The 26,699-nt window shown below is 44.0% G+C and overlaps 1 protein-coding gene across 1 annotated transcript in view; it reads left to right on the top strand.

The window, feature by feature from the left end:
• Positions 1-3,987: 3,987 nt before the first annotated feature.
• The window catches only part of Sdk1 (sidekick cell adhesion molecule 1), a 983,759-nt gene continuing 961,047 nt past the window's right edge, over positions 3,988-26,699 (top strand). The window contains 1 exon segment of the mRNA NM_001447264.1: positions 3,988-4,535. Within this exon segment, the coding sequence (NP_001434193.1) occupies positions 4,292-4,535 (244 nt within the window). The 5' untranslated portion in view covers positions 3,988-4,291.

Below are 26,699 nucleotides of genomic sequence, written 5' to 3'. Positions count from 1 at the left end.
CACTATTACTTATAAAAAATGTTCACACCAGGCCCTATAAGAAGATGGAGCAAGAGAAGAGCAGAAGAAGAGCCTGTTCATCAGTTTTCAATGGCTGGTTGGGCATTTGATTCAGTGGTAGAATGACTGACTGCCTAAAACACACAGGGTCCAGAGTTCATTCTCGGGAACATTAAAAAAACAAAACAGGGGGTTGGGGATTTAGGTCAGTGGTAGAGCACTTGACTAGCAAGCACAAGGCCCTGGGTTCAGTCCTCAGCTCCGAAAAAAAGAAAAAAAGAAAAAAAGAAAAAAAAACAAAAAAACAAAAAAACAAAAAACAGGGGTTGGGGATTTAGCTCAGTGGTAGAGCGCTTGATTAGCAAGCGCAAGGCCCTGGGTTCAGTCCTCAGCTCCGAAAAGGGGGGAAAAAAAAAGAAAATAACAAAAACTAAATAAAAAACATTTAAAAACAAAACAAAACAAACAAACCCTTACCTCCCTAGGAGACACAAAGATGTAATTAGTGACCCACAAAAGGAACAGAAATCATTTGAAAGTAGCCAGTCTTTAAATTGTAACAAGACTTAGCCAAGTGTAGCAGCAAGCTACGGAAGGAGATACATTTTGAGTTTTATGTTTTGGCACAAAATGACACCTTATCCAAACAAACAAGCCCAACAAGAGGAAGACATTGATGGTCTTCATGACCATTTGAACTTTTGGGTGCGTGAGTTCTTCTCTATGGAACTAATCAGGGGAAACTCTATGAGAAAATAGAGCTAATCATAGCATTTTTCTTTCTTTCAGTGCTAGGGCTCGAACAGAGGACCTGTATGCATGCTAGACACATGTTCTTCCACTGAGCTATATAACCTGGCCTTCTTTTTACTTTTTATTTTGATGCAGCATCATTAAGCGCCAAGTTTGGCCTTGAATATGCTGCCATCCTGCCTCAGTCTCTGGAGTAGCTGGGGTGACAGGCTTGCATCATCAGGTTTGGCTTACAGTTCATTTTTGAAGAGCAAAATGAATTATGGTTGTTGGTGTTATGGAATAGGTAGCTAAACGTTTTTAAAGGAGAACCTGCACAAATAAAAAATGTTCATTTCTTGAAGGTTTGTTGAGCCTGGTACAATTAAGGTGAAAGGTTAATTGGTATCATGGGAGAAATGTCACAGGTCTGCTTGACTAGGAACAGGTTCTTTTGTATTCTTATTTCAATTTTTAAAAAAAATATTTTATTTTATTGTGTGAGTTTGTGCTTGGTCTGTCTGATGAGCCTTGGAACCAGGCTGGGAGCCAGCAAGCCGTAGTCATCCCTGTCTCGAGTCTCCACAACACTGAGGTTATAGGTGTTCATGGTCACATCTGGCTTTTAACTTGGTGCTGGCCATTCAAACTCATGTCCTCATGATTATGTCACATGCTCTCTTTTCTAGCCCCTTGTGGTTTTCTTGCTCAACCACCCAAAATGTTGGGATTATAGGCCTGTACCACCATGCCTGGCTTCCCTCCATATTGTTATCATTGGGGTATGGTGGAGGGGAAGACTAGCTATCATCTAAGCACACTTCCGGATAGTGACTAATGGGTCCTGTAAAAGGCATATAGGCTGGCAGGGAAAAGACTTAGAGAAGGACTCTGGAGAGCCAGATTCTTGTTCTGACTTCAGCACAGCTGGTTTGCATGTATTAAACCCTCCTGGCTTCATTTCCTCCAACTATAGGATGGAAACCGTAATAGAGCCTTACTTTCCCGGGATAATACTGGAATAAAACATTTCCCTGAGGGGTCTGCAGACCTTCTCTGTAGCAGCAACATCTTCTATCTTGATCTCCCACAAACCAACCATACCTTGACTTCGTTTTCTCATTTGCAAGCAAGTTTGCATGAAGCTTTCTGCTAACTGCAAGCTAAATCACAGGGAAAAAAGGGCTGTGGGCATTTCTGGAGTATGCAAAAGTGAAGAAGCTGCTGAAGTCCCATTGGTGCCCACATTACAAGGGTATAAAGGCGTATATTATAGGAAATAGGGAAAACTGAGCTACAGGGAAAACTTGGAACTGGCAGAGCAAGGGTGTTTCCTAACAAGGACTGCCATATGGGACAGGGAAAGAGAGAACAGGGAAAGGGAGGAACTCTTACTGAGTGTCGATTAGGTCATTTTCTTGCAACAGACTTGTGAGGTGGGAATTAATCCCAACTTTTTTCCCCAGAAACTTAATCAGCAGCTTCCTCAAATTTCACAACTTGGAAGAGCAGAGCTAACCCACTAGGTCAGATAAACCCCGTCCTCCATCTCTGAGCAAAGCAGGGGTGCTTAAAGGTAGGGCAAGACAACCCTTGACCTTAGACAGGTCACTTCACCTTTGTAAACGTCAGTGACAGCAGTTTGATGGGTGAGGCAGGGCTGCTGGGCCCTCCCAGACCAGTGTCCCTGCGTCGTGCCCCACCCCCCAGCTCAGCAGACACTGCTCATTTATCTGTTCTCCCGGCTTTTACATAAGCCTGTAAGCTTGTAGAAATCCACAAAGTTGGCAACAGAAATTACAAATACCACCTTCCTCCACTCCTGTCAGAATCCACATGTTGTCAGGGTGCCATAGCTGAGGGGACACTTCTCTTCCCTAGCAACCATTGCCCTGGACCCCAGAGAACAGAGCACATTTTAGACGCATTTTTATTCCTTTGCTTTTTCGTAGCATGTATAGGAAAGGGCAAAAGGCAAAGACTGGGTCCTCAGGTATAGTTCTTAACCTACCAATTCCATCTGCCACTATCTCTGGGCCTCAGTTTCCCACCCTTCCTTAACTGTTAGCGCACTCAGATGTGTCTAGAGGCAGCTCAGGGCAGGGATTCTGCAAACAGGAATCGGCTCTCACTCACGAGTCTCAGCCCCTTGCCTGGGGCTTTTTGTTGGCAGGGACAATCATCAATCACAACCGTACTTGTAAGTTGACACAACACACTTCCTAGGGAGCCAGCCCCTGGCAGGGCACACTCCCTGTCTCTTTGACCTTCTAGTCATATATGACCTCACTCAAACTCCACTACAAGCTCTCCGACAACTCCCAAAAACTCAGGACTGGACTGTTACCCGCCCCCGCTCCCCGCCCCCTCCCCCGGTTCCCCCCCACAAAAGTCCCAGCCTCTTGGCTCCAGCGTGTTGAGTTCACCCCATAAACTCAGCTAATGGTTACCACATGCTGCTGAGGGTCCGCGCCCATCCCGACCTCTCCACCCCTGCAGTCTCCCCAGGCCCTGAGATGTCCGATCCTTCCCCATGAAGGCCCTTCCTCCAGATCTTCCCACGCACAGTGGGAAGTACCCTGTGCTGTGGTCCTGCTGGCCACGCATGACCTTGGACGCCTCTTCCAAAGCCATGTCCACTCCTCAGACTAGGTTGAATGTTTGCGCCCCACGGTGCCTCCGGTTGCTGGGAATTGGAAACTCGATCGCGCGCCTTTCTCCTTTGCAGTGACAGCAACTTGGCTCGGAACCACCCCAGCATCAGAGTCCCTGACTGGAAAGCAGGGAGGTTCCCGGGACTCATGGAGGGGTGTGCCCACTAGCCCTCCGTTCCGGAATCCCTCAGGTTCAGCTGGAACTGCGGGGCCAGGGAGCCTCGGCACCTGGTGCCATCCCACCCACGGGGCGCGTTGCTCAGCCCCGAGGGGGCTCCGGGCAAAGAGCAGGCACCGCCCGGCCTGAGCACGCCCCGCAGACAAGCCCGCCGGGGAAGCGCGTGCCGAGACGGCGCGCCGACTGCAATCTTCGCCGCGGGTCCCTAGGGGGCGCAGCGGGCGCGGGAAGTCGCTCTGGGCCCCGGCACGAAATTGCAAGCGGGCGGGCGCGGCGAGTTTGAAAACAAGCGAGCGCCGTGGGGGCGGGTCCCAGGCGCGAGAGTCGCCAGGCTCGGCCAATCAGAGGCGGGCGGCGGGCGCGGGCGGCGCGTGCGGCCGGGCTGTGAATGGGGCGCGGCGGTCGCGGCGGCCGAGGCGAGAGCCGGCGCGCGGGCGGGCGCACTTTCTCCTCAGCGCCGGGCGGGGGCGGCGGCGGCAGAGGCGGCGGCAGAGGCGTTCTGCTCAGCTCCCCTCAGAGAGCGCTGCGGGGCCGGCGCTGCACGGCTGCGAGGAGCGGGGACGACGTGCCGAGCATTTCCCCGCTCGCTGACAACTTCTCCTCGGCCCGGCTCGCTGTTCACCGGAGCCCGGACGCCGCCCCTCGGAGCTCGCCGCTGCCTCAGCGGGTCTGCGCGCTCCCGCCTCCCTGCCCGTCCCGCGGCGCCCGGGGGTGGCGGCTCCGCGGCATGGCCCGCGCCCGGCCCTCGGTGGCGGGCGGCGGAGGCGCGGCGCCCCCTGAGCGCGCGGGGCCCGGGCGGCCGCGGAGAAGCCGGACTGGTCACCACTGCGACCCCGAGCGCCCCGGGCTGCGCGCAGCACCCAGGACCCCCGGGCCGGGCGCGGGCCGGCGGTCGGCAAAGTTGAGGCCGGGCCGCGGGTGGTGGGCACTGCTGTTGCTCCAGCTGCACTTGCTGCGGGCGCTGGCGCAAGGTAGGTGCGGGCCTGAACGCGGTGACACCCGGAGGTGGACTTTATGGGTGCCTCCGTGGGTGGGCTTTAGGGGTGCGCAATCCCGGGGTGGGCTCCTGAAGCCGGCGTCCCCCGGGTGACACCCTGGGGGTGGACTTTGGGGGAGCCACCTGGTCTATAGTATGAATGGACATCTCTGAGGTGACTTTGCAAGTGGACCCCAATGGGCTGGGCTTCAGGAGTGCACAATCTTGGGGTGACACCCCGCGGTGTACTTTGTGGGTACTAGCTGGGATAGGCTATGTTGTGAGTGGGCACTTCTGGGCTGAGTTTCAGAGCTGCGTAGTCTTAGGGTCACGCCTTTTGGGATGTACTATAATATGAGTGGAAATCCCTGAGGTGACTTTGCAAGTGGTATACCTCTAGACTGATGTTTAGGGGTACGCAATCTTGGGTGACACCTTTGGGTGGATTTTGGGGGCGCCACTTGGTCTGTATTATGAATGGATATCTCTGAGGTGACTTTGCAGGTGGACACCTACGGGCTGGGCTTGAGGGGTGCACAATCTTGGGGTATACTTTGTGGGCACCATCTGGGATGGGTAATGTTTATGAGTACCTTTGTACTGAGTTTTAGGGCTGCACAGTCTTGGGGTGACACCTTTGGGGTGAACTATATTATGAGTGGACGTCACTAAGATGGCTTTGCAGGTAGATATCTCAGGGCTGAGGTATAGAGTTGTACAGTCTTGGGGTGATATCTCTGGGGTGACCTATGGATGCACACCCCTAGGCTGAGCTGTGGGGGTGCACACTCTTGGGATGGAGTCTTGAAGCGGGTATTACCTGTGATAGACTGTTAGAAATGTACATCCCAGGGGTGGACTTTATAGATGGACACATCTGGGCTAGGCCCTTGGGGGTGTGAAATTCTAGAGTGCATACTCCTGGGGTGGACTGTTTGAGTGGTTATCTCCTAGATTATACAAGTACACATCCCTGGTGGACTTTAGGGTTGACAGTCCTGGGGTGGATCCTATGGGGTATGTTCAGTCTGGAGTGGGCTAGGGAGAGATATCTTTGGGGTGTACACTGGGATGCATACTACTGGAGTAGACTACCCTGACGTGGACTCTGGTTGCGCACACCTTGGATGGACTCTATAGATGAGTGTTGTTTGGAATGAACACCTTTGGGGTGGACTCTTGGGGTGCGTGCCACCTGGGGTGGATTCCCCTAAGGTTGACTTTGTGTTTGTGGTGTGGAGTCACCTCCGGGTTGTGGGTTACCCTTGGCGTGATTGGAATTTGGCAAGCATTTGAGGTTCCTTACTCTCTGAATCACCAGGTCAGGAATGAGGTCGCTAGGTCTGGAGGCAGTTAAGGGGTTAATGCGGTGTGTCTCTAATCTGCGCTGCAATCGGAGCGCAGGCACCGAGTAGCTGAGAAGCTGGAGAATGCGCCCTGTGTATGGTGTATTGCATTTTCTTTTCTTTCTTTTTTTCCCTTTTTCTTTTTTATTTTATCGGAGCACTGGAAGAACCTTTAAAGTTGAGCCCTAAGCCACTGTGGCTTCAAAGAACGCCCAGCGCGTCCTATTGCACTGATTAAACATGAGCTGATTCATATCTGAGTCTGCACCACAGAGTCTTGTTAACGATGAGTGACATCCGCGGTGGACTTCAAATATCAAGTGCCAGTCACCACCAGCCGCTCTTTCCCTCCCTCTCATCAGGGCTGCCCCCAACCCCCAGCACTGATGCTTCACCCCAAGTGGGTGCCTTGTTCTCTGGGGAGCAAAACTTTGAGAGCCCACAGCTTTGCCTTCCGGCTTTGCTTTTCTCCTTCCTTTCGCTTCTGTTTGGAATACGGAGGTGTTCTCTAAAAGAAGGAAAGAGGATCTGGCGTTTCTAGGTGACCTTTTGCAAATGGAGATGGAATCTCTCCCGAAAGAGCTTTCCCTCCTAAATCTGGATTTCCCCTGCTAAAACCTGAAGCATGCATGTGCTAGTCAGCTTCCTCTTGCCCAGGGAGGTCGCTGGTCTAAAAAACAAAAACAAACAAACAAACAAAAAAAAACCCAAAAAAACAAAAAACAAAAAAACGAACCACCACCACCACCAACAACAAAAAATCGGGCATAATCCTGTTAACATGACTTTTGATGGAGTCTTTAAAACAGATTAGCGAGCCTGGTTTGCACTTGGTAGTTTAGAAAAATTATCTTCGGAGTTCATTGCTCGTATCCTGGAATCTTACCACAGTAAGGCACTGGGTATTTGGAGATTGCAGGGAACAGGACTATTACACTTAAATTATGAATAGTTGTGTTCTGTTATATGTGCTGATGAGTTATGTGTGGTAAGAAAAACAATGATTTAAATGTAAGTACTTAAAAATCTGACTTCAAAATCCCAGTGAGATAGCTTACCAAGTACCTAATAACTTAATATTCTTATTCAAGCTTAATCTAATGTTATGAGTGACAGCCCTTTTCCCAGTAGGTTTTGATAAATGCCCCCTTTCATGTTCTCTATATGGAAACAAATCAGTGTTTCTGGTTATTTTAACCCCTCCACATCCAACATATTCATTACACTTTTTTTGGATGCCGCTTCTTACCTAAGGATATTATCCGGGAGGAAAAGCGTTTACTGGTTGTGTAAAATAGAATCTGTAGGTTGTCAGAGAGGCCAGGTTCAAGTGAAGAAATTGAGATCATTTAGGATGACCTTCAGAGATGGAGTTCAGTTTCTTTTCCTAAAAATAAAAGTGACATCACTTGACAATCACCTGTACACGTGAAGATGGGCAAACCACTTTGAGCTGTGGGAAAGACCACTTAGAGCCCTTGTTTCCAAGTATATCTGAGTTTGTCAGCTGCAACTTGCAGGCTGTGTAAGGAATTGTCCTTTCACAGTTGCAATGTTAGTGGAATCATTAATTTTTATCCATGCATGTACTAAGGCAATAGCCTTTTCAAGGGGAGAAAATCTTTTAATTCCTTCTTGCTAGTAAAAACACAGGTACCCATTTTACATTTATATGGTGCAAGAAAGTATGCAGATCTTGTAATGTAAAATTTCAAATAGGTTGTCACAAATTTTAAATTCATCGGCAGGTTTCTGTTCTTTGTGCTATGTGAAATGTGTAATATATCCATCATCTTTTATATCGTATTGGAAATTCATATTACAGAGGAGATGTCACCGTTTGACAAAACCTCATGTATCTTGAAAATGAAAATTCCGGTGCCGCTGTGGAGATTTCTGATGGGATGATGAGTTGGTCATATGCACAGGAATGCGTTCTCTAGAATCTTATCAGACAAAATGTAACATTTTGCATGGAACAGTTACCACTAAGTTGGAACTGTCATAATGCCATATTGATACTGTTCATCTATCTGAGGCTGTTCCTAATTCCTCTGTAGGCTTTTCCTCTTAGGATACATCCTATGGGTTGGTTTGGTCCTGATTTCTATAGCAGATGATGAGGCCTACATAATTACTAAAAGTTATGTATGTGCGGCCAAAGTTACAAATAGAAAATATATTTCTGGCTAGACTGTGAAGCACCAGGTTTGGATCTTGTGAGTGTAACTTCAGTGTATACTGCAGTTTCTTCCCCTGTGCATGAAAATGGAATTTCCTTATTCTGCTTATCGGTGTGTGTTTAATTGTTCAGGACTTATCTGGATTTCTAAAGAGTCAAGTTGTTACTTCTGGAAGGCAGGTGGCAATGCATGCTTTCTTTATGCTGCGCACCAAGTATGGTTCAGAAAGGGGGCTTCTGAGGCAAGGGATGTATGATGGGGACAGGGTATCCTGGGCTAGCAGTATAGGAGGGGTAGGACAGAAGCAGGCAGATCCCCTGAAGAGGCTTGTCCAATCAGGTTAGCAGAATTTCTAAGCTTTGGTCTCTGTGAGAGACCCCATCTCAAAATAAAATGTTACTTCCAGTCTCTCGGATCTGCTCTTCTCAAACACTGGTATGGATCAGCATCAAGTGGAACGTTTTCGAGAATGCAGGACAAGCTGATTCTCTGTGAGCCACCAAGTGCTTTTCAGGTGATTCTCTTGTGTGCACTGTCAATTAACAGTCCCTGGCTACATTGTTTTGTTGTCTCACTCCAGTTACCAGCTGACTTTCCGGAAACTTCTCCAACCCAGTGTTTCACAAACTTGGCTGCACACTAGATCCTCCTGGAGTTTTGAGTCAGGATCTTACTACTGGGCTTCCTTGACTTGAAGTTTGAACTAAACAGTAGGATTTCAAGACTCCCCAGTTGATTTTGATGATTAGTTATGTTTGGGAACTGCTGTTCTGTGTCACTCCATTCTTCCTTTACTCTTGTCCCCAAGTCCTCAGATCCATGTGGCTTCTACGGACCTGGAACCTGTGTTTGTTCATGGGTCCTGGGCTCATTTTCTAATCAGCCCTTTTAGCTTATATTGTGTTCCTTGATAATGAAATTGTTTAGCTCCTGACTTGAGCTTCTCCCAGGGCTGTATTAGAATCACTAGTGACATTTATTTATGTGATGGAGTTTCCTGTGACCCAGGCTCCCCAAACAAACTCACTGTGTAGCTAAGGATGACTTTGAACTTCTGATCCTCTGGCTTCTATAGCTTGAGTTCTGCGATTCTACAATACTTATGATACCATACCCAGTTTATCACTAATGGAATTAAAGAATACAGTTGTGTAGGCTTCACCTCAGACCTGCCAGGTCTTAGAATACATTTTAAAAGGTTCCTTGTGCTGGAGACATGGCTCAGTGGTTAAAGCACACATGGTGGTGCTTTTACTCCAGTTCCAGGAGATCTGATGCCCTCTTCTGGCCTCAGAGGGCACTGCACACATGTGGTGCACAGGTATTCACTCAGGAAAAAAAAAAGCATACACAATATTTTTATAAAAGGGCTTTGCATGTGAGATTCCCATATTCTATTTTTTCTATCCTTGTGTTGCTAATCCCACAATCTTCCTGAATTCACTGGCACTGTTACCCTGTTTTCCTGTGGTCTGAGCCACTTCCCTCATGACATTTCCCAGCTGCGGGCGAGGTCTGCTAATTATCCTTTCTGCCACTTGTTTGATGGAGAAATAACAAAACATTGTTAATTGAGGTCACTGCAAGTCTAGCCTCCCTTTGAGCTCCCATTGTCCTCCATTAGTCCAGATGTGCTTTGTGTTTCTCTCTTCTTCTTACCCTCTGACCTGGTCCCTCAATTCTGTAGTTTGAATTTGAACTGGAACTTGGGTTCCAGACCACCTTGCTTTACTAGAGGTTTTTACTTAGTGCTCAGACACTCAATCAAATCTTCCTAGACTGCACATCTAACAGAGGGCCACTAGTTAACTTGATCAGGTAAACCCCCTTCTATGCAGTCTGCATGCTACCACCTGTAGCTCTCCTTTAATGTTTGTTTATGAACCAAGCACCAAGGATGTTTATTCTTCACACAGCCTCCTTAAACATTTGTGTGTGAGTGTGTCTGTACATGTACTATACAGCACTAGTGTGGATGTCAGAGGACAACTTGTGAGTTCTCTCCTTTCTCCATAAGGCTTCTAGGTATTGACCTCTGGTCATCGGGTTTGTGGTAAGCTCCCTTGCCCACTGAGCCATCTCACAAGTCCCAGAAACACTTGAGAGAAGGTAGCACTTTGTTCTTTTTTTTTACTGATTTTCTCAAGGCTCCAGGATGAAAGCCTGAGAGAAAGGCATGGTCCAGTATCTATGAGCATAGCTTGGGTCTCTCTGTAGCCTGTGCCGTTGGAAGGAGAAAAGAAAGTAGAAAGCAGTCTGAACCATGGTGCAGAAAGATGGCGAGTGAAACTCTAAATATTGTATGCACTGACCTGTCTGTGACTTTCAGTCTTACATCACAGCCATGACCATGAACCAATGAAAGTCACTTTAGAGAATTTGGAGGGCGGAGAAAAGAAGTGTGCATACCGTCTTCTGTGTACCCAAACCCTGTCTTTTAATAAAATGGATGTCACTTTGGTATATTCTCTCACCCCATCCATTTTTCTTTCTAATACTATAATTTGAACTTCAGGTGAGTGGGCAGTGTGCTGCCACCCCCAGGTGGGCCATTAGGAGTGAGCATGCCATTTCTTGGAGGACATTTGGAAACATGCTTTTTTTCTACTTTAAAGTACATCGAATTTAAGGCTTATAGATGTAGAGAGAGTGTACATAGATCCTTTGGCTAGTGCTGTGCTGTAGCATGTGTGTTCTCTAACAACAAACAGTTAAGTTCAGCCTCCTGCTGGGACTGTACCCAGCTGGGAAGTCCTGGATCCTGAATCCTGGCTTCAGACAAAGTGGAGTCTGTGAATGAGGCTGGTGTCTAAGTGATACAAGCTTTGCAGTTAATTACATTTTATGTTTCCATTCTAGGAGTCCTGGTGTCTTTGTTGTCACAGGGGACTGGGGTTTTAGGTTGTATGGTGCCTTTCTGCCTCCTCTTTCTCACCTTGTTCTGGGTTCCTCAGAGGTCAGGTTAGTGAGATCTACTCACTAAAATTAGACTGTGGGATGGTCCCAGGGTGAGGAGAAACACTGAGATTTGTGTAGGTTCTGACTTAGGATTTTCTAAGAACAAAGCAGTATTGAGAGAGAGAGAGGACCCCGTGAGTCCTGTACTTGGCAGTCAAGTGAAGCTGAGGGTGGTTACAAAAATAGTTCAAAAGGTGTGTACCATAGATCATCGAGGGACTATTTAAAAACAAAATTTTAATATACATGTTATTACTTGGTTAAATACTCCTTGTAAGCAGCGATGCATATGGGCATTCTAATTTCATATAGTTTGCTCTAATGTGATTAATTTGATGTCAGCATTTCTACAAGACGTTAGGAATTACCCCCAAGTTTTGCATCTCTTTTAGTAAGAGTGTAAATATTTGTAATCTTAATACTGGGGCGAGAATGTATTTTCTCAGCTAGAGGCGTTGCTTTGGCACCTCTTGCCATCCATGGTGGCACATATAAATCATTGCTGATAAGTTTTTCAGTGGATCTCTGAAATGCAGAAGTCTGTCCCTCTTTGATAGACACCTTCCTGCTGCTTACAGGTGTCACACCCGAGGCCTTCTGGAGAAATGATTAATTTTACAGCTTCATTACATTAACACTGTTTTCTCCTCCCACTATCTGGAAACAAAACAGCAGCAGCAGTAGCAACATGGAAACAACTCAAGGAAACATTGCTAGATGTTTATACCTTTGCTATTCTAGTAGGTGCAAGGTTTGGCCCCCTGAAAAGCAGTTCTAAAGCCAGAGACTATGGCATCAGCTTGGCCCCATCTCCTGTGAGCATTCTGGGAATGTGAATAATTTCTCTAAAGCTTTCCTAGAAACATGGCTGAGGCAGGTAGAAAAAGTGTTGGGCTGAGTGTCTGTAGCCCTGGCTTTTATCTCATTCTGAAGCCATCTGGCAGTGTGAGCAAGTCTGTTAGCTTCTCCTGAGGATTTTTTTACCTGTAAAAGGTGGTGGTGGTGGTGGTGGATCTTAGACTGGTGAGTAAGTAGATGCTTGGAATTGTTTTGCTCTGATTCCCTTCTCTTCTGTGTTGATATCCTTTCACTCTGTCTCTAGAGTCTCTGAGTGTGCCTGCTGTCTGGGGTTCTGTAACTCCATATGTCTTAGCTTGTAGGAACTGCTCCCTTTCATTTTACCATTGTCAGGGTATATATATAGTGTCGAAGACAACTGGCGCAATGTGATCTTTCTCTGTAGGTGCTGCTGTCTAACACGTGATGGATTTACTACAGCTTGAAAATGGTTCATGCTCAAACTTTTAGGTTCTGTAAAACAAATTAGTGCTGTAATTTATCAGTGTAAGCCTGAAGTTTGGAGAAATAAATATTCTTAAAGTAGGAGACATTTATTTATCTAAATGGCTGGAAGAAGAAAGAGCATGACTAATCTAAATCTGGTGGCAATTAATGCAGAGAGGAATTTAAACAGAGATGGAATAATGATGGCCATGAGGATGTTTAGATTTACTGGACAGTGACCATCAGTAATTTAAAAATTACTCAAAATTAGGTCTAGAATAATTTTTCACTTTTTACACGATTAGCTGCCACTCCATTGATATACAGTGTCCAAAGAAGTTAATAGCTATCAATTAAATAATTCAAGTTTTTTGACAACTGACTTGTCAGTCAAGTAAATTCATTAATTGGCTGATCTGTGGAAATTAGCTTGTTGAACATTTGTTAAGACTATGGATTCTGCAGAACTTTAAAAAAAGTAGTAGTGTTTGTATGCATATTTATATCTGTATGAACGACATGTGTGTTTATGTGCCCTTGGAGGTCAGAAGAGGGCACTGCATTCTTTGGAGTTTGAAGTACAGGGGGTTGTGATCCTCCTGACATGGGTGCTAGGAATTGATTCCCGTTCCTCTGGAAGAGCAGCAAGTGCCCTTAACCTCTGAGCCATCTCTCTAGCCCTTCTGCAATATATTTATTTTACTGGTTTTAAAAATTTATTATTATATTATTATTATTATTATTATTATTATTAATGTGTGTATGTGCACATACACATGCACACACATATATGAGTGCATGTCCATATGTACGCATACCTCTGAGCACATGTGGTAGCATGTTCATGGCCAGCCTACCTGTGGAGGAAGGCCAGAAAACAACTCCCAGGAATGGGAAATAGGTTGTCAGTCTTATATACTTTTACCTGTTGAGCCAATTCACCAGCTAGATTTTTGCTGTGTTTAAAAAAATATTGTTTTAAAATGGATAAGGCTGCGTTTGGAGGATGTGTGCTTTTTTAGCCACAGCAAACTATGGAAGTAATTATTATGGGCAAAATTGTCCTCAGGCACAGTGTTTTGTTGCCTTTTCTCTCTCTCAGAACGTTCTGTGTGCACTCTCTATACCTGATTCTTTACCATGGGATATTTGGAAGCTTAATTTTAGGAAGATGAATGGCCTTTGTAAAATAACAATAAAAATACTAGTAGTAACCAGAGAATGGATGAGTTCTGGGAACGTCAGCACTTAGTTACCCCAGATAGTAATCAGTGGTAGTAATTTAGCTACTGAATCTAGGCATACTTGTCAGGTTTGGGGTAGGAAGGGACTGTGTATGACGCAGGTATAACTGGTCAATCTAAGCTGAGAATGGCATTCTCTTGAGCTATTTTGTGTATATTCATGGTTTCCTTGTGAGAAAGGGCCAGTTTTCAAAATGGAGCTTGATGGTTGTAGCTTAACTCTCCAGTTGGTCGGTGTGATGCTGGAGAGACTGACATTCTTCCTGACTAAGCTCTTCCATAAAATGCCTGGTGGCATTGAATTTATACATGAACCACCAGATGGCAACAGAAAAGGTGTTGATATAGGACGCAGTTGTTTCCACGGCTTTACTTTTTAATTCTTTGGCACACCATCTCTCAGTATACTTATATTTACATTTTTGGACTAAGAACATCATGAATTGATAATACCTGGCAATGTAAGATCATAATCGGCAAGCCGAATAGCGGTACCATGCCACTAGAAAAAGATTTTTATTTACTTTACGTGAGCGTATGTTATCAACCGTTCCTAAGTCCATGAGCTTCCAGGGATGTAACCTGATAGTTTGTTTCTGTCGTTGTGTGGTCCATGCTTCGGCTCCATATTTTTATTCAGCGTTTCCATAGCTCTCAGTGTAAGCAGTGATAATTTTTGCAGAACATTAAACAGATAAACAAACATGGCTTTACCCTAAAGCATTTTCTGTAACACCTTTGAAAGGAGGTCGTGAGATTATAAACATCGAGCATATTTATGTATTTGCTGGATGATGGTACTTTTGTTTTAAGTAGAATATGTTTTGTATCTGCCTCAGAGGCTTATCCCCCTTACCCTCCATTTAACTGTCATCTTGGTTCTTTTGGAGTCTTTTTCTTAGGGAAGTCTCCTGTGTGCAAACTAGAAACTCAGCCTGAATTTCTTCAGGAAAAAAAAAGGGAGATTTTATTGGAAGAATCCAAGGAAGTCACAAGTACCTAGCAGGGTGCCACCTCGACACTTGGGTATATCAAGGGCTCACCTTTGCTTCAGGAGTGAGTGCTCAGGAATAATGCTGGAACATAGGAGGCTCTGGAGTCATAGCAATACACAGATACACCTGCACCATCAAATACCATCCTCTGTTTTCTCTCGTGTGTGTGTGAGTCTGTGTATGAGTGTGTGTGTGTGAGTGTGAGTGTGTATGTGTGAGTGTGTGTGTGAGTGTGTGTGTATGTGAGTGTGAGTGTGTGTGTGAGTGTGAGAGAAAGAGTGAGAAAGAGAGGAGAAAGAGAGACAGAGACACAGATAGTGACAGACAGACAGAGGCAGAGACAGAGGGGTCTTGCTATGTAGCCTAGGCTCGCCTAGGACTTGCAGATCGTTTGCTTCAACCTGCTCAGTTGGGGTTACCCACAAGCATTCTTTTGCTAGGGTTAGGTTTGTATTTTGGATTATTATCTCAAGGGAAATAGAGCATTCCAGTTTATTTCGAACCTAAGACTAGACGGAAGAAACTAGACTGATGCCTAGAGACGATCGAGAAACAGGGACAGTAGAGGTGGAAGGAAGTAGTGGATTGGGCCTAGAGTATTGGAGATGTGAGGCTGGTTTAGGATTTAGGGGCACAAAGAGCTGGATAGCATATTGGTGTGTGAATGAGGAAGTGTCACAGGCTACATCAGGCCTCTTTCTAAGATTAGCTCATGAGCATGGTTTTCCCTGAGCTTGGACCCTTGCTTGGGCAGGGTGGTCATGATCCGAGTTTTGAACACGTTAGTGTGGAGTTCCCTGAAGCTTCTGGACAGCTGTTCAGAACTAAGCTCTGAATCAGAGGGGGCGCCTAAGCTCTGGGTGTAGCTGTTTGTGGAGACACTAGCGTATTGCTTAGGAGGATGGCCTTGGCAGAAACAAAAACTGACTCAACTACTTGGTAGCCGTGCTTCCTTGGGTGGGCTGTTTAATCTGTGTGTGTGTGTGTGTGTGTGTGTGTGTGTGTGTGTGTGTGTGTGTGTCTGTGTCTGTGTGTCTGTATGTTAGGGTTTTTATTGCTGTGGCAAAATACCATGTCCCCAAGTACCCAAGAACACCAGCCCAGGGGTGGCATCATCCACAGTGGGCTGGGCCCTCCCACATCAATCACTGATTAAGAAAATGCCCACAGGCTTTCTACAGTAAAGTTGACATAAGACTAGCCTGCAAAGTGTGTTTACCTATATACATGTTCCTCCCTGTGAGTGTGTGTGCACACATGCCTGTGGAGACCAGAGGTCAATATTGTCAATAATGAGCGTCTTCTTCGAATACTTTCCATTTCTTTTTTGAAATGGTCACTCACCGAACCAATTGGAGCTTCCCAAGTCAACTAGACTCATTGACCACTGAGCTGGATCCACTTCCCCTGCACAAGGATTGTAGGTGCATGCCACCACACTCGGCTTTTTTCCATTTTAAAAACAAACTCAGCCCTTAACACTTTGTGCAGGAAACACCTTGTCCACTGAGCCATCTCCAAGTCCTTAATCATCTTTGAACTGTGTTTTGTTGCCTTGAAGAATTGTTTATTAATTTTACCTGTTTCATACAGATGTTGTGAGGATTAGTTGTTGTGATCTAAGGTGTTAAGATCTTACCTGGTGCATAGCATCCAGTCAGTAAGTGTTAGGCATTGCTGTTGCTATTGACATGTCAGTAGACAGGAATCACACTTTATCCACTCCCTGCCCCCATAGTATTGAGGATTAATGAGTCACTGTAGTGCAAAGTGGCAGTGTGAACAATTGAAATGACTAAAGAGCCATTACACTAATAGTAGCCTTGCTGTGGTTTACCAGATGAATTGCAAGGGGGGAAAGAGTGTGGTGATAGGAACTGATGAGATAATATAGAAATAACAAACAGCTGACAGGGGAGTGGTACTGGCATAGAACATTTGGAATATTTTTACTGTAGAGATGTGACTGATAAAAAGGAAAAGAAAAAAAAGGCTCCTGGCTTTGCTGATTTGATGGGAAATGGTGATCTTTTCAAGGACAGTATTGCTGGATTCTAAAAGGACACATCAGATTGTAGAATGAATGTACTGGGACCAAGTAGAGTTGGGTATGTTTTCTTACTGTGGACAATCTCCAGGAAAAACCGTTGGGTATTTGGAGTGCATAGTGATGAGATGATCTGATAATGCCTTGGAAATACTTTCTTTTCCTTCTAAGTTTGGAATCTCAAGACCTGGAAGGAAATATGGGTTGCTGTCATCTGGTTAAATGAGAAGTATCATCACAATTCTCTAATATTACTTCAGTTTTATATTTTGTGACTATAATGTATCAGAAACATTACCACCAGAGCTGATGTAGAGACCTCAAATCCCTACCCTGCTGTGAATACAGAGTTGAGGACAAAATATGACCAAAACAATCAAACACATTCTTACCCTGAATGACCATGGAATTCCCAGGTGCCAGAAATGTGAAGAAAACTTTGTACTAGGGCAGTGCTAAGGAGTTTGAGGTCTGTTGGTTTCAATCCTGGGACAGGGCCTAAGGACTTGGAGTAGTGAAGGTGATAGGGTGTTTTCTAAAAGAGCTAAAGATTTGGTCTGGAGTTTGTATAATGTTGGAAAGTGGAATTGAAGCCCTTGACATTAAACCTTCATGGGGTATGCTGTTCTGTTATGAGACTGAAAAACCTAGCCTTTTAGTTTGAGAAAGTACACAGAAACTTGCTGTCTTCTGGGGGTTGTGACAATTAGGAGAAAAAAAGTCTCTTAAAATCTGAAACTTACTGGGGTTGGGGATTTAGCTCAGCGGTAGAGCGCTTGCCTAGCGAGCGCAAGGCCCTGGGTTCGGTCCCCAGCCCCGAAAAAAAAAGAAAAAAAAAATCTGAAACTTACAACTGGGGTATGTGTCAAATTTAGCGTGTGTGTGTGTGTGTGTGTGTGTGTGTGTGTGTGTGTGTGTGTATAACTCTTACATCAAGAAATTAGTACGAAATATGGTCTAGAACTATGGAAAACCATGGAGTCCGCCAGAGTGAGAAATAGACTTGTAGAGTGAATGAAAAGCCATGACTCTTGCAAAGGACACTCATGATAAAGATGAGCTTGCAATACAGGCATGTCCCAGCCGCACAAGGACATGAAAGAGAGCTGGCACATGTTACAAATAAAATATTGTATTTCAAGGGGTAGGGATGGTGGGGCCCGTGAAAGAGATGACTTTATTTGAACTTACTGGAGATAAAACCAGACCATGATGAAAGAACAGATTAGAAGTGATCACACAGATTTGGGAAAGAACCAAGTAGGATTTCTATAAGTGAAAATTATGGTCATTGAATTTTAAAAAGTAACCTCAATGGGTGGGTTATACAGCCAAGCAGATATAATTGAAGAGAAAACTATTGATTTTTAAAGGAGATTTGAGGAAATTGGTTGGATGGAATATGGTACTGAGGGATAGAGGGACAGAAAATGAGTGGTAAAGATTCATGAACTTTAGAATGAGGAAGCCCAATATCATCTTCCATGAGCTTCCAGAAAGAGAAAATAGAGAGGAGAAATACTACTAGAAGTCATAATGGCCAGGATTTTAAAAAAATTATATATATATATATATATATATATATATATATATATATGTGTGTGTGTGTGTGTGTGTGTGTGTGTGTGTGTGTGTGTGTGTGTGTGATGTATGTGGACAAGGGTGTCCATACTATGGCACTTGTGTAGAGGTCATAGGACAACTTTTCTCTCCTTCCATCATTATGTGGGGTTCTGGGATTGAACCCAGGTCATCAGGCATCCATAGGAAGTGCCTTTATTTGCTGAGCCGTCTTGTCAGACCCTGGAACGAAGCACAATGAGCCCCAAGAAAGAGAAAAGCAATTTTATACCTAGATATACTGTAGTTGAAACACTAGAAAAGAAGACAGAACTAATCTAAGGTAAGCAGATGCTTGAAATGGCAGGTGTTTGTCATAGAAGATGATGAAATATCTTCAACGTATTGAGGGAGAAAAATAACCAGTCTAGAAATCTGTATGTATATAAGCGACATTCAAGTGTAAGAGTGAAATAAACACAAAATAGATCATTCATAGAGTTTCCTTAGAGGAGCTACTACAAGATGTATCTCATGAAGAGAGAACTTAAACCCAGGAGACTGAGATCTAAGTAGCTAAATGACAGGAAATAATGTATCTATACCAACCTTAAATTTTCACAGTCACCTTGTGGTTTACAAGAGTCAGCACTGTTGGCCGCCAGTGTTAAGGGCCTTCACATCCATGGATTTTACCAACCACAACCACAGATGGAAAATTGCTTATTTACCAGACATTCACACATGCTTTCACCTCTTATTCTTAAGCAACATAATATTAAGGCCATGTTACATCATATTTATTCTGTATTAGGTCTCATGAGTAATGTGATTATTTAAGTCTTTTAGGAAAAACTGTATGCAGTATATTATTATCTTTAAGGGCCTGGAGTATCTGTAGATTTCGGTATCTGGTGGTGAATGAAAGTAATCTAGCACCAATTCATCTCCTACTCCTAAACTACAAAATGGTTGAGTGGGAGGGGTAGTGGGGTTGGGTGGCCAGGTGGAACAATAGAGATGTTGGTTGAAGGATACATAATTTCAGCTGGAAGGAGTAATATATTAGAGAGACCCACTTCGCAACATGGTGACCATAGCTAGCAACAGTGTTGCAATGTGGTGATTATAGCTAGCAACAATGTAGTTTATGCATTTACATTAGATAGCAGATTGTATTTTTTGCCAGGAAAAAGTATGGAAAAAAGTATGTGGTAATTAGCTCAATGTTGTTCATTCTCTACCGTATCCATTATGTATAGCAAACGATACTGTTGACACTTAAACAATGTTTTAAGCAGATGCTCACAACTCTTGAGCTCATTATAGTATAAATAGAAGTGCCACAGTTCACCTTATTTATTTAGTTTTTCTTCTGTAGTTTTTCTAGCTATATCCCCAGGCCTTTCATGTACTTTTATCTTTAAGCCAGGGTCTCACTAAGTTCCCCAGGCTGGTATGAACTTGCTCTGTAGCTCAGGCAGGTAGCAAGACTTGGGGTTCTCTTGCCTCAGTATAGAGTGGCTGCTATAACAGGTGTGTGCTAGTAGAGCTGGCAACTATACATAATTTGCTTCAACTAAAATGTAATTTAATAATTGTGAGTAGCAGCTAATTCATATATTCATTCCACTGTGAGAAAGAAAATATGAAATGCTGAAGCTATAATGGTAGGTTGGTTGGATTTTTGTTTTTTTGATTGATTATTTCGTTTTTCTGCATGGAACTGGCGATTTTTTGTTTTTGTTTTGTTTTTTTTTTGGTGGGAGGCACATATGTGGCCTGTATGTACATGGAATCATGGAGGTCAAGACTTTCACAGGGAAACTAGTGGCACCTTAGGGTTCACTTGCAAGGAGAAATGTGATGAGCTGGTAGAAAGTTAGCATCCTTTGTAGCATTCCCCTCCTGATTTCTCACTAACTCCCAATGGAGTTTTGCTGAAATCTAGTATGATATGTTGGGATGCCACGGATGGTCTGCATCTCTGACTCTGATGTTCTTTGAAGAATCGATCAACAGTGCATGGATACTTTATAGTAAGTTCTAATTTTTTTTTTGAGATAGGATCTTATTATTAATTCAAGCTGGCCTTGAACTCTAGAGTCTCCTCTTCCAGTCTTTCAAGTGTTGGGATTACCGGCTTGTGCAGCTATGCCTAGATAGAACATTTAAAGTTCTAATTTAACTTCAAATCTTGAGTTTATAGTTCTTTTCAGTGTTTGCTTGCATGTATATGTGTGCATACATGCATATGTATGTCTGCTCATGTGTATATGGGTGTCTGGGGACCAAAGGTTGATGCAGGGGGTCTTCCTTGATTGCCATCCCCATTCACCCAGGATCTGTCTCTGTTCTCTGGGTGTTGGGCCACTGCCTTTTATATTGGTGCTGGGGATCTGAACTCTAATCTCTACACTCACAGTAGGTGCTTTATCTGTTGAGCCATCTCATCTCTTTAGCCTCTTGAGTTTATTTATTTAATTTTTTTAAGCTATGATTACTTTGCTGTTTCTTGGGTTTTCAGCTGAATTACACCATAGATATTACTGGCAACCCCCACTCCCCAAAGCAAAATTTCACATGGTTTCTGGATTATGTCCCGGATTGCCATAACACCAGTTAGAGAGGACATGTAGATAGTGCTAGGCTACTCTGACTTCTTTTTCTCATATGGGAATAAAACTGGTTTGGCTGGAATTTTCTGTTCCTCTGTGGATTAGTCCACAGCAGGTCACCCTGACCAGGATACTGAGGTTTTACGTATTTCTAGCTTCTTTCACATTTGCTCTTGCAGCATATAAGAAGGCTACAGTTCCATGCTGATACTAAAAAAGACAGGGCACATAAACATGGCTCTAATTGATGAGAAGACAGTCCAAAACATTCGTTGAGAAGTGAGATTATAGGATTATAATATAATATAACATAATGTGCTTTTACTGAGTTTTCTTAATGCATTGAGCTTTGTCCCTTTTCTCTATGTGTCTTTGTGTGACTGTGTGTATATGCATATGCATGTAACACCTGTGGATGCATACTTGTGCAAATATGTCTGCCTGTGGAGGAGGGCAGAGACAGACCATGGTGTTCTCCAGGCACTGTGAATTCCTTTTTTTTGTGAGACAGGAGCTCCCACTGGTGTGGAACTTGCCAAGTAGTCTAGACTACCTGGCTAGCAAGACCCAGGGATGGTATGGAGGCCAGCCCAGTGTTGGTTCTCACCTTCTATCTTGTTTGAGGCAGGCTTTCTTATGTTCACCGCTGTGTATGCTAAGATGATATCTGATAGAGAGTTGACTGTCACCAGACCCCTGGCTCTAAGTTCTATGCTGGACTGACTGACCCCTAGGAGTGACCTGAGCCTCCTCTGAATTCAGATTTCTCCCTTCCATCTCTTGGAGAGCATTGTTCTCTGTTTTCTGAATTTTGTAATAAGCTTTGAACACCTTTAAAATAAGAACATTATGTCTAGTAGAAAAGCATAAAGGTTAGAAAACTAATGTGAATGTAGTATTAGTGGAAATGGCTGAGACATTACTAGTTTATAAGGTGACAGATTGAGATTAAGGAATGGGCCAGCCTGTTTATGACATTGGTCTCTGCATTCCTACTATTTTATGTTTCTAATGACAAAAGAAATTAGAATTATCTACCGTAATAGCACATCTGTGGGTTTGGGGAAGAATGTGGTTTACTCACTGGGAGTGATGAATGGGAAGCTGGGATTTGGGTATTTTAAAAAGAATCCCTCTATTTGAGAGAACTTAACTTATTTTTGGCCTTATTTCTTTCATCTACTTGAAAAAGGCTCGCACTCTCTTTATAGGCTCTTTGTAAGAACAAAAATCTCCTTTGAAAGATGGATTGATAAACACATTTGTACCATTGATTTCTGGTTAGGCCTGTGTAATCTTTTTGATTCTGGTGTCAAACTCTCCCAATAACAACACTGATATTGAACCCATTTAGTTCATTCAAGTTTTTCCAGGAGTGTGCACACAAATTTTTTCAACATCATTGTGCATGAGAAAGGAGTGAGCTTAAATTTGAATATGTGTGTGTACATATAGTGCTGAAAAGTTGGGGTATAACAAATACAATGTAAATTAGAGCATCGGGTGTGAACGCTACTCTAGTTGACAATTGGCCTTGGGTTCATAAAAATTAATTAATTAATTAATTAATTAATTAATTAATTAATTTATTGATAACTGTGCTGGTAAGAGTGGATATACCCCAGCCATTTCCCATTTCTTCACCCTGGTATTTCTTAGCTCGTTTGTATGGAGCCCTGCAGATCCCTGCAGCCTGGTGCTGCTCTGCTCTCTCTCCCCCTTGAACATTTGGTTTTTAGTGTTTCCTTTTCTGCTAAAATGTTCCAGATTTGCTTTTTTTTTTTTGAGCCAATGATTTTCAAACCGTTTAAAGAGGGCGATCCTTCCCGAGTAAGGCAACAACTTTGAATAACAATTCAAATGTGAGACTGTACCAAAGCTTTTCGGGCGAAAGAAGGAGCCATGCATGTGCAGGGGGTGCCATGGTGCACTCGGGAAGTCAGAGGATGACTGTGGGAGTCAGCTCTCTTCCTACCATGTGGATTCTGGGAGATTGAACTCAGTTGTTAGACCTGCGGTGCCTGTGCTTGCCCGCTGTATCTGGCTGGCCCTATTTGATTCTTTACGTTGGTTTTAGTCATTTAATTCTTGCAAGTGAAATTAGTCATGTGTTTTGAGTTTTGCTATTGTCTTTCTCCTTCCCAGACTAACTAGCGACTAGGAACAAGCCCATCTTTTCCTTGCCCTTGTTCCCTTCCTCCCTCCACTTCCCCCTTTCTCTTTTTTCCCCCATAAGTAGATAGCAGCGCTGCGTGCATGGAAGCGTGTGGAGTACGTGGCATGTGGCTATGTATGTAGGGGCAGTGCAGAGGAGGACATTGGTGTTCCACCCTATACTCAAAAGTTTTATTTTCTGAAACCATGAGTCTAAATAGCCCTCTCGCTTTATAAGTTGCTTATCTCGGTATATGCTATACTGATGGGAAGTTAACGTTGTGATTCATTTTCACACCCCCAGCAAACTTTCTTAGTTTCTCCTTGTTCGTGGGAACTGTTTTTTCCTCTCCATATGTGGCAACACATTTATTTCATGTTCAGCACATGAGCAGTGTTAATAGGCACCTTTACAGGTAGAACACCCTTGATTGAGAGAGGCATGCGTTGTGGCTGGAGAGATGGCACAGCAGTTAAGAATGCTTGTGGATCGATCCTTCAGATGACCAGAGCTCTGCTCCCGGCACCACCCCACACTAGGTGACTCACCGTTGGTGGTGACAATGCTAGACAATCTGACCGCCTCTTCTGGCTCCCACAGGTATCTGCAGGCATGGACACAGTATACAAATAATAAATATTTTAAAAATAGTTTTCCTTGCTTCTTTTTTCCACCTTCCTTCCTTCAGTACTAGAGATTGAACTGAGGGCCTCATACGTGTGTGACAAGAGCTATTCTACTGAGCAAATCCTCCTTTCACCTTCCTCTTTGGCTGTTCTTAAGTCTTTCTTATTTTGGAGAATAAGGAGATGGAATTATCTTTTCATTCAGAACTTGAAATTAAAAAAATTATTTTATGTATGTGAGCGGTTGCACACATGGCACAGTGCGTGTGTAGAGGTCAGAGGGCGACTTTATGGAGTTGGTTCTCTTCTTCTGTCTTTATATGGGTTTTGGGAATTGAACTCAGGTAGTTGGGCTGCTGTGTGGCTGGCACAAAACTTTGGTTTTTTTTTGTACTAATATTGTTTTTACTATGTAATACTAATTATGAAAAATAACAATTAGGTTAGCCTATTTTTGCCATATAAATGTGTGGCCATAAGAAACTCTGCTTTTCTCCTCCCTGGTTGCATGGTTCCCTCTGCTTCATGAATATTTGCTCAGTGGTGTTCTGTGGAGCCCTTGCCTCCCCAGCCCTAGAGGAATTGCAGCACACTATGTATGACCTTAGAGGTGGACTCCAGCACGTGTGCCTGTGTTTCACTCAGTGTGTCTGAGAGATCATTTCCCAGCAGGACATAGAAGTGTATCTTGTGGGAACCTATACATAGAATAGTTTTTGGGTTCCGGAAAGTGTTTACTGTGCAAATGACCTGAGTTCAAGGCCCAGAAAGCATGTTTTATTTATTTTTCTTAGAGCCGAACATGATAGCACACGCTTGTCATACCAGTGCTGGAGAGGCAGAGACAGGTAGGTCCTGGGTTTTGCTGACTGCAAGCCTAGCTGAATTGTTGATTTGTTGACTCCCCAAACAAACAAACAACAAGAATGACCCTTAGGTTGACCTCTGGTCTGCACATGCACCCTCATACATGCACATACACACGGACAAATGCTTTAAAACCCTCTGATGAAGTGTGTTGGCGTTGTAACCTACCCTTGCCCCTGACATTTACGAGCTGTGTAACCTTGGGTGAGTACTGTAACTTGTCTGGTTTTAGGAGGTCATTTATAAAATGAAGTTAATCTCTCCTGAGGTTTTCGTAAGGATTAGAAGAGATAATGCATGTAAAGTACTTAGTGTGGTGTCCTGCTTAATAAATCACAGTGATTATTGTGCTCATTCATTTATCAGATCAAATGAGTCCCTAATGTGTTTCTCCTTCCTCAACTAAAATTAAGTGCACAGAAGGCGTGTTAGTTGTCATCACCCGTCTTGTCACCCGCTCACATACTTTGCTCGTTCTACTCTCTGTGTTAACATTTCCCCTCTTTTCCAACCCACATCACAGATTTTCTTTTCTTGTTGATGGTCTCACTCAACTATCATATCCTTGCCATCTGATTAATCAAGGCAGTGTTCGTGGCTGGGTATGAAAACTTGCCAGAGCGGGACTGTGTATGTTCCTAGTCCTCCAGGGTCGGTTAATATTGGAGCCACATTTAATTCAAGTCACCAGATAGGATGATCCTTCTTGTGATTGGGGCTCCAGCGGGGATAGAACTGAAGTTGGGATGCAGACAACTGGCCGAGAGTGATGGACGTGGGTGGAGATGTCACAGAAGTTGCTTACCATTGTGGGTCTGTCCAAGGCCATCCTGGGGGACAGTCACGAGGGGAATGGTATGTGGGTGGGGATAGGGAACACAACAGCCCCATTGTTAAGTTACCATGAGCACGGTGACTCTGGCAGTGGGATGGTGTTTAGAGTGTGGCTCAATGCTCAGTAGGACCTCAGTGTGACCCATCCATACCCTCTGCTGCTGTGTGTAGCTGGTCTTTGCTACTTTGTGGGTTCTTTTTTTTTCTCACCTTTATCCCTCCAGTTTCACCCCCATCACTAGATAGGAGAGGAAGAAAGATTGAGGGGAGAGAGAAACCTGAATCTAATTTTTTTCCTTTTGTTTCTTCTTTGAGTGCAACTACTCACAAAGTGCAACCACCCCTGCCACTCGATAGATAAACCACTACCAGCCCTGCCCACGGGGGCTCTAGTGCTTATACAGCCTCTGAGAAGTTCCCAGAATTCCAAGGGTTATACAATCACAGAAACTATCTGCAGCTGGCAAAACCATGCCTCATATAGAGTGCGTGGCAAATCATCATTAAATGCTGCAGATGATCCAAAGCAACCCCATATCCCCACGCCTGGGATTAAAACAAAACACATCCTTACCATATTTCTGTGTTTTAAAAGCAAGCAAAATTCCAAAATTGTCGCTACAGCTGTGTCCTGGGAAGGCTGGTGTGCAAAGAGCAGCCATGCTTCTGGGAAGTGGTAGGCCCTCTGGCTTCTTGTCTGATGGGCTCACAACTTGTTGGATACATGCACATACGGTCTGATGGCCTGTCCTCTGTTTGTCTGTTGTATGCTACACTGATGATCCATCCCTCTCTCCCAGGTTATCTAGTAGTGGCCTGCATGTTCCCGCTCTGCTGATTGCCTACTCAGATTCCTTTTCTGAAGCTGCAGTCAATGAAGGAAATAGAATAGAATGTTTGAAACATTTCTGGAATAGGATTTCTCTGTTGTCATAACTATTTCTTCTTTTTTTTTTTTTTTTTTTTGGTTCTTTTTTTCGGAGCTGGGGACCGAACCCAGGGCCTTGCGCTTCTATTTCTTCTTTTATAGCAAGAATTTTCTTTTTCATTGGCCTAACAGAATCAATCTTTTTAAAATTTTTTTTGCCTTTGTTTTTCTGAAAATTTGAGTATTTAAAAAGTTTTGGGAGGAGATGGATTTACCTGCCTGATAGGATCACCTAGAACTGGTGGTGATGGAGTGGTATGGCAGTCAGTCTTCAGCCCTCAGGCTTTTGAGAGTCTGTCCCGGTTAGGTTCCTCCCCATTTATTTTGATGAGTGAGTCTGAACAACTCAGGGGACTGCTTTATGCACATGTCACTGCTCTTCCCCATACTTGGGGCAGGTCTCAGCAGTCTGGAGATCTACTTCCAGTTTTCAGATCGCTCTCTTCTCTGTAGCTACAGATCATTTTAATTCTTACCTATACAGCGTGTGTGTGTGTGTGTGTGTGTGTGTGTG

The sequence above is a fragment of the Rattus norvegicus genome, chromosome 12 (genome assembly GCF_021556685.1).
Source record: "Rattus norvegicus strain SHRSP/BbbUtx chromosome 12, alternate assembly SHRSP_T2T, whole genome shotgun sequence".
Lineage (NCBI taxonomy): Eukaryota > Metazoa > Chordata > Mammalia > Rodentia > Muridae > Rattus > Rattus norvegicus.
The sequence above is the reverse complement of the archived record's forward strand: the minus strand, read 5'-3'. Positions and strand labels throughout refer to the sequence as shown.